Below are 7,027 nucleotides of genomic sequence, written 5' to 3'. Positions count from 1 at the left end.
AAATAGTCATTGTGTTTTCTCTTTAACATTAAATATTTTATTTAAGGCTCAAGTCTAGTACATTTTTTGGGGGCACACAGAACCAGTCTAATGATGTGTATTCCAGGTTCTGCTGGTTAGTGTAATAATCCTCTCCTCAGGGCTGCCAGATACTCCCCACACCACTGTATACACCACTGCCTCCGAGTTGGTCACTGCGGTTCTGGAAGCGCATTATGGGAAGTGTGGGATGGTGGTAGTTTTTTAATACAGCGTTCAGGGGGCTTCCAGGGAATACTTGTGGAGACAAAGACTGACAGTATGAAGTGTATTTCACGGTGTTTGCACATGAATGTTGCTTTATGCATTCTTTTGTTATGACGGGTTCGCTTTAAACATGTATCCAAATAAAGGTTTAGCCAGAATCAGGTTTTTTTTTTTCACCAAATAAGGCCAGCTATGTATCTTAAAATCTTCTGTCACCTCTCAGACACTCCTCGGATCGAGTGGGGAAGTTGGAGTCACTGGTTGAGTCGTACAAAAAGAAATTGGAGGATCTGGGTGACCTGCGGCGCCAGGTGAAGCTCCTGGAGGAGAGGAACACAGTTTACATGCAGCGCACCTGTCAGCTGGAGGACGAGCTTCACAAGGCACATGCCTCTCGCGGTCAGGTGGATGGGCTCACCAGACAGGTAAGTGGATGACTTCCAGCATTATTGGAAAGTGGCAGGAATATACTCTAAAGCTGAACTTTGATGTCTTTCCAGTGTGATCAAACACACAAAATATCTAGGAAAGCAAACTAAGGAACGGATGAGAGGTGACTAGTGATGTGTGGGGGCTTTATCTGAACCAAGCCTGCACAAAACTGTCAGACATACCACCCTCCTGGTCCAATCAGTTGCTGCTGGGGCATTCCCCACCTTGCAGCTATACGTGCCAAAGGGGCAGGCAAAGCCACTGCTGCAACTGATGGAGGGGTGGGGGTGTCATTAACAGTTTTGCATGGGCTTGCATGAACTTGGTACGCACCAAGCCCCCACACATCACTAGTGATGACTGCTTGTAATGTGGGCAGTGCAGGCATGTTTGCGCCTTGACCAGATGCCTTGATGCTGGACTAAACCAGACAGGTTCACAGTGTAGGGATTTCTGAGTAATAAAGAGTGTAGTAGACACCTTGGCATTCCTGCTCTTTGGACATTTACAATTGGAAGTTTAAAATGGCTGACACCTTAAGGCCTTGTTCACACCAAATGCAGACCAGATCCGGTCAGGTTTCTGCACACGCAGTGTAGTGGGTTGTGACGCGTTTTGGATGCGTTTAGGGCCGTTTTTTTAAAGTTTAACATGGACTTTCAGGCACTTGCATGCGTTTTTGATGCGTTCCAGACCAGATCCAGACCAGGTAAAATAGGGCTTGCCGCATTTTTTTCATCCGGTCTGGATCTGCACGCTGCGATGTGAACTGGAGGTCAAAATACCATAGGAATACATTGGACACAGTTTTGATCCGGTCTGCACCTGCTCTGCTCCGCGCTTGGTGTGAACAAGCCCTAAACATTTTACTGCTTGTGTCTGTTCATTTTTATTTTTACCCGCTCCTGTTAAACTTTTTTCTTCTTTTTTTTTCCTTTTCAATTTCAGATCCAGGATCTGCACAAGAAGCACTCCTCGGAATCTCTGCGTGCCGAAAAATGGCAGTTTGAGTTCCAGACACTTAAGGAGAAGTTTGAAGCTCTACAGAAAGAGAAAGAGGTGAGCCTGGGTACTACTTTACAATGACGGCTGCTCATGCCAGTGCATACAATACGTGTATGGCAGGAGCTTTATTTTAAGCAAAGCAGATAGTCAAGCTGCATTATCATCTGTCTTTAAAAGAGAACTATGGGGTAAGTGGTTTTTCCTCATGTTTCTCTTAAGGGTCATGAGAGGACATATACTAGCCTCCTCCTGTGATCCAAAGCTCTGTATATCGCAAGCTACAGCTCGCCGTATACTGAGACCGCCGCAGCCGGGACGGATCCCGACATTACTGTCACCCAGCTGTGTGAGTGACAGCTGGCTCTGCCTATCTAGTCGGCGCTGGAGGAGCGGGGAGGGGGGAATCCCTGCTTGGAGCCATGACTGACGGTCACTGTTCTCTACAGGGAGATGATCGACAAATGAGCGAGCGAAGGTATGTGTTCGCTCACTTCCAGATCTATTGAGCCGACGTGTGACAGTTTCATTGTCACACGTCGGCTCGAACTATGAGGATGAGTAATTTTTCACTCACCTCATAGTTGTCCTTTTTTAAAGTGATCCTAAATTGTGAAAGGGAACATCTAGAAATGTTTGTTGCACTTCTTGTGCCTGTAGCCTCATAGTTCTATAATTGCGGTTTGAGATCTAAAACACTGCTGCCTCTGACTGCTAGTCTCAGGAGATTTGGACTGATATTTGGTGATGTCAGCACTTTGCTGCTCACGGTTCTCCTTGCTGGAGAGTAATTGTTACCTGATGACCTGCTGTACAACAAGCTCCCTGCTTATGTGGATCTGTTTCCTCTACCTCCCCTGCCACTTCTTGTTTAATACACCACCAGTCATCAGATCCCCAGTTATTAGGGGGGGCAACTTTGATGTGAGGGAGCAAAGCCTCTATTCTATCAACATGGCCACCTCCCCATAGAGACACAGTACAGAACAAGGCATGATAAGACAATAATAACAATAACAATCAGCTGCAGGAACCACACAGGCAATAATTATTTTCTTGCCTTTTTCAGGCACATCTTGAAAAATACAGGCCCTCTGTAATTGCTCTATAAACGTTAATAGGCCTGGATGGAGTAGATTCCATTTAAATAATCATTAATGAGTTTCTAGTTTTGTATCTTCTTGAAGGTTTATGGTTTTAAGTCACTTTTTTTAATCTTTTTGTTTTGTATTTCATTTTCTACTATCTATTCTAAAATAATTTTTCCCAGAACTAAGCCTTGGGCACAGGGTGCACCTATTATATTGGTTTTGCAAGGCATTCTGTGTTAACTATAGGGCACAGCAGTAACCTTTCCCTTTTTGATACTCTAATTTCATCTGCATGCAAAGCAGAGGTCTGGGGAAAAGTCGTTCCACAGACTCCTCTTTTTAGCTGTGTGTGCAATTTGAGCATTGGACATTCAATTCTGTAAAACAGTTTTTGCAAAGTAGTTACAGGTAACGCGGCCCTGTTGCTAGAATCACAGAATGAAACCAGCGGTGTCCCATGAAAGACCATTTTGAGTACTTTCCTTTTCAGCAGACAGGTGCCCATTGTTTGCTGTCTTGCTGAGATATAAGCACAGCTTCTACTTTTGTGTCGGGGCGTCCCCCACCTGTGTGCTATGGTCCTTCCCACCGGCCATGGCATAACTATATAACCCTTTATATTTGTGATCTAGTATGTATGTTATATCGGACGTATCAAACTGATCTTGTCGGTGAATTTGCCTGTTGCATAGTATGTGGAGTCCTGCATTAACCTGTATATGTATTTTCTCCCTAGCGGTTGTTGGTGGAGCGAGACTCTCTCCGGGAAACAAACGACGAGCTGCGCTGTTCTCACCTCCAGCAGTCCTGTCTTGTACAGGGAGGTAAGTGGCCAGCAGGGATTTGTGACAACTTTTTATTTTAACAGATTTCCTTCATTCCTCTGATTTTTTTTTTTTTTTTAAGGGAATCTTTCATGAAAAACTTTGAGGCCGCCATTGCTGACCTTTCTGACAATTGTGGCTGTTGAGCTGATTGTCCGCCTCACCATTTATAAGGTCACTGACTTGGAATGAGGCTACAGCCATCGAAATTAGAACGCCCAACCTTTATAATCGTTGGGGTCTGTGATTTATAATCTGAGCTCAAGGCGAACCTTTGCTTCTGCCACTTGGAGCTTACACAGAGCCCGGTGGGGGATAAAAAGGGAGGTATTTGGTATAATTAAAGGAAACCGGTTGCTTTGCCCTGTACAAGCAAATTATGGTATCACTTCAAAGATAATCATGGCTTCCACAAACCAGCTTTTATAGAAGTGGGGTAGACAGTGAGTGACACGTACTGCATTTCTCTCTTGATGGGTTACTTTTACCAGTCAGGCCACAACTTTACAGCAAAATATTAATTTAATTTGGGTGGATATTGACACCCAGCTGCACCTCTGTCTTAGCCTGCTCTGTGCCTAGGTCCTAGCCCCTCCACACCTCTCTGCCTCACCCAGTGTCCCACTGCAACATTGTCCTTTGTCCCATAAGCCCTGCCGCTTCTCACAGTGTGCATTAGAAGCTGCCAGGAAGTCAGATGGGGCCCTTCTCAATTCCTGGCTAAAGATGATAATAATCTAGCTCTTTCCTCCTCAGCCTGCGTGCCCAGGGCCATCCCCTTTCATCCAGTTATTTCAATCATGATGGCTCAGCATCACTTGTGGGTATTACCGCAGCTTCCTGTTTTCAGGAAATGATGTACTGCACCATGTCAATCCCTCCCACTAAACATGATATGTCTGCATTGCATTGGGAAGCACAGAGACCCAGGGATGGTGTCACTTAGTCTAATAGGGCTTTATTTAATAATTTCATTAGAATATTGATGGGGGGAGGGCAGAAAAGACAAAATATGAGCAGAGTATCCTTCAACTTTAAGAAGCTTGAGGCAGACTGGTACAGACCTAAAAGGAGATCAACTTCACCTGTCATTGTTCTCTGAATGAACTCAGAAGCATCTGAAACTGGTCTTGAATGCATGCAGAATGCTCCCAAAAGCACTCAGAATTTGCATATTGTATAAGGGATGCACGATACCGTTTTTTCTGTATCGAGTATGAGTACCAATACTTTGCTTTCGGTGCTTCCGCTGATATGGAGCCGACTTCCCGGGCAATCTGATTGCCCGAGAAGCCACCTCCATGTTGTCTGGCCGTCTCGATGCTGATCGGCCGAGAAGCCGGCTTCTCAGCCAATCAGCAGGGAGCCAGCTTCCTGGTTCAATCAGAAAGGCGGGCCATTAAAAGCCGCTCAGCTTCCTGATAGCACTGGAAGCTGGCTCTATATTCCCCTTTCTCTGACGAAGTTCCGGTATCAAAGCATTTGGGCGAGTGCTCACCCAAATACTCGGCACTGATATCGGTGCATCCCTGATAATACTGTTTCCTCTATTTGAACACCACTTCACCTACTTTAACCAAAGCACAAGGGAGTGTGGATGCTGTATGGGTTGTTCCCTTTTAGTCATTGCCTGTCAGTATATAATTTCTCCCTGCTCCATTGCAGATGTTCTTCTTCTTTCCGGGCCGTCTCCTCCAGTGGAGAATTTGGCAGCGGAGATCCTTCCAGCAGAAATTAAGTAAGTCTGTCCAGCAATGTCTCCTGTCTGTGATGTTCTCTGCCGGGAGAAGAGTACAAGCAGCCATGTTTATATCTAGCACATGGATCGGGGTCACTTTTAGGCCTCATTCACACGAGAAACGGCCGGCACGTACAGCTCCGTGCTGCGTGCACAGGCCGTATCGGGCAGCTCCCAGGAAGGACAGGTGCTGCGTGTGATTAGGACGCAACCCCTGTCCTTCTCTATGGGAGTACGCGGCCGTTCGCTGCCCTACGCTCACCCCAAGTGTGGGTGTCCTGGCTCGGACGCAGACGGGATCCATCCCGCATGGAATTTTTTAAATTCTTATTTAATCTGCTGTGAGATTAGCTAGAGGAAGTGGGGTAAAGTTTGGTGTGGGTGGGTCCTGGGCTTGTGATCGTCTTTAATCCTCTATCCCTAGGCACTGGACCTTGAATACGCTATGGTATATGCAGTCCTACATGTCTCATCAAAGTTCTGTATATCTACCAGGGAGACGGTGATTCGGCTGCAGCAGGAGAATAAAATGCTGTGTATTCAAGAGGCCTCGTACCAGGAGCGCCTCAATGAACTGCAGAATCTGCTGGAGGAATCAAACCGGGCCCGTAACCGCCAGGAAAGCGAGAACAGGTAAGGGACCAAAACAAATATCCGTTTTCATTCATTAGATTTTTGTTTTGCAATAATGTCAAGAGACGTATTTTTAAAATGGACCGATCAATCCAGAGCTGACCAAGTCTGCATCAATAAATTCCTGGCATGCCATAATATACAGTGGTAGTATAACTTTAGCAAAAAGGAGTGCCTTTTATCATTAGAAAGCCATTGTTAAGATCCAGTCAATGACTTGCCTGGGCCGAGATGATGTCATCAGTCTGCTGCCGGCAGGAGGAAGCATTTCTTCAGTCTCCTCAACTCCCAGTGATCAGACTGCAACATTGTAGCAAGTGACAAGGTCGGAGGGGTCAGCAGGGGCTGATCTAGGTCAGGTATTTGTCAACACTGGCTGCCATGCGGTTCCAGTGACTACTGCACTCAAGCAGAATTTCTGACTTCCTAAGCTACATGCATTTTGTGGGTCAGTGACTCAGACATTATTGAAGCCAGACACAGCCTATAAACTGTTAGTCTTAGAAGGCTGTTGGCCATGTTGGACCTGTATATCTACCTCTGCAGGTTTCCTTTTTATTCTGACACCGGCTTTGATCTTGTTTCCAGACTGAACCAACAGCTGATCCAGGAGTTGCGGGCTCAAGTGGAGGATCTCCAGAGAAAGCTGCGGGAACAGGGCAGCCGTGCCGAAGATGTAAGTACCGCGTGTGTGTTTCTAATGTGACAACCGTATATGTGACTCTGACACGTCCTTCTTTCTTTTCCAGTCTTCACAGCTGAAAAGGAAGTTGGAGGAACACCTGTAAGTGTTTTTAAGTCGTTTTAAAGTAGAATTTATATTATAAACCAACTGTGGACACTTTTAGCACAAAACTTGACCATTATTACCTGGACGGTAAGTGATGGGAATCCAAACTTTTACAGTTGTCACCAAAACGAGAAGTGAGTGGAAATCTTCCAATGGGGACACCTGTTTCAGTGACGGCTGTCTTAGAGGGGGTTTTAGGCCGGGTTCAAACCACAAAGTCTGCGTTCGGCCTCTGGAATCTCACTGCGGCCGGGGGGGGGGGGGGGGGGGG

The 7,027-nt window shown here is 46.0% G+C and overlaps 1 protein-coding gene across 1 annotated transcript in view; it reads left to right on the top strand.

The window, feature by feature from the left end:
* Positions 1 to 7,027, top strand: part of HOOK2 (hook microtubule tethering protein 2) — a 29,382-nt gene that overhangs the window by 17,303 nt on the left and 5,052 nt on the right. The window contains exons 11-17 of the mRNA XM_018572732.1: positions 470 to 671; positions 1,627 to 1,737; positions 3,508 to 3,595; positions 5,261 to 5,333; positions 5,829 to 5,966; positions 6,555 to 6,642; positions 6,716 to 6,750. Coding sequence (XP_018428234.1) covers positions 470 to 671; positions 1,627 to 1,737; positions 3,508 to 3,595; positions 5,261 to 5,333; positions 5,829 to 5,966; positions 6,555 to 6,642; positions 6,716 to 6,750 — 735 coding nt within the window. The remainder of the gene's footprint in view (positions 1 to 469; positions 672 to 1,626; positions 1,738 to 3,507; positions 3,596 to 5,260; positions 5,334 to 5,828; positions 5,967 to 6,554; positions 6,643 to 6,715; positions 6,751 to 7,027) is intronic.

The sequence above is a fragment of the Nanorana parkeri genome, unplaced genomic scaffold (genome assembly GCF_000935625.1).
Source record: "Nanorana parkeri isolate BGI_ZX_2015 unplaced genomic scaffold, ASM93562v1 scaffold2117, whole genome shotgun sequence".
NCBI lineage: Eukaryota > Metazoa > Chordata > Amphibia > Anura > Dicroglossidae > Nanorana > Nanorana parkeri.
Note: the sequence above shows the minus strand (reverse complement) of the source record. Positions and strands in the feature narration are given on the sequence as shown.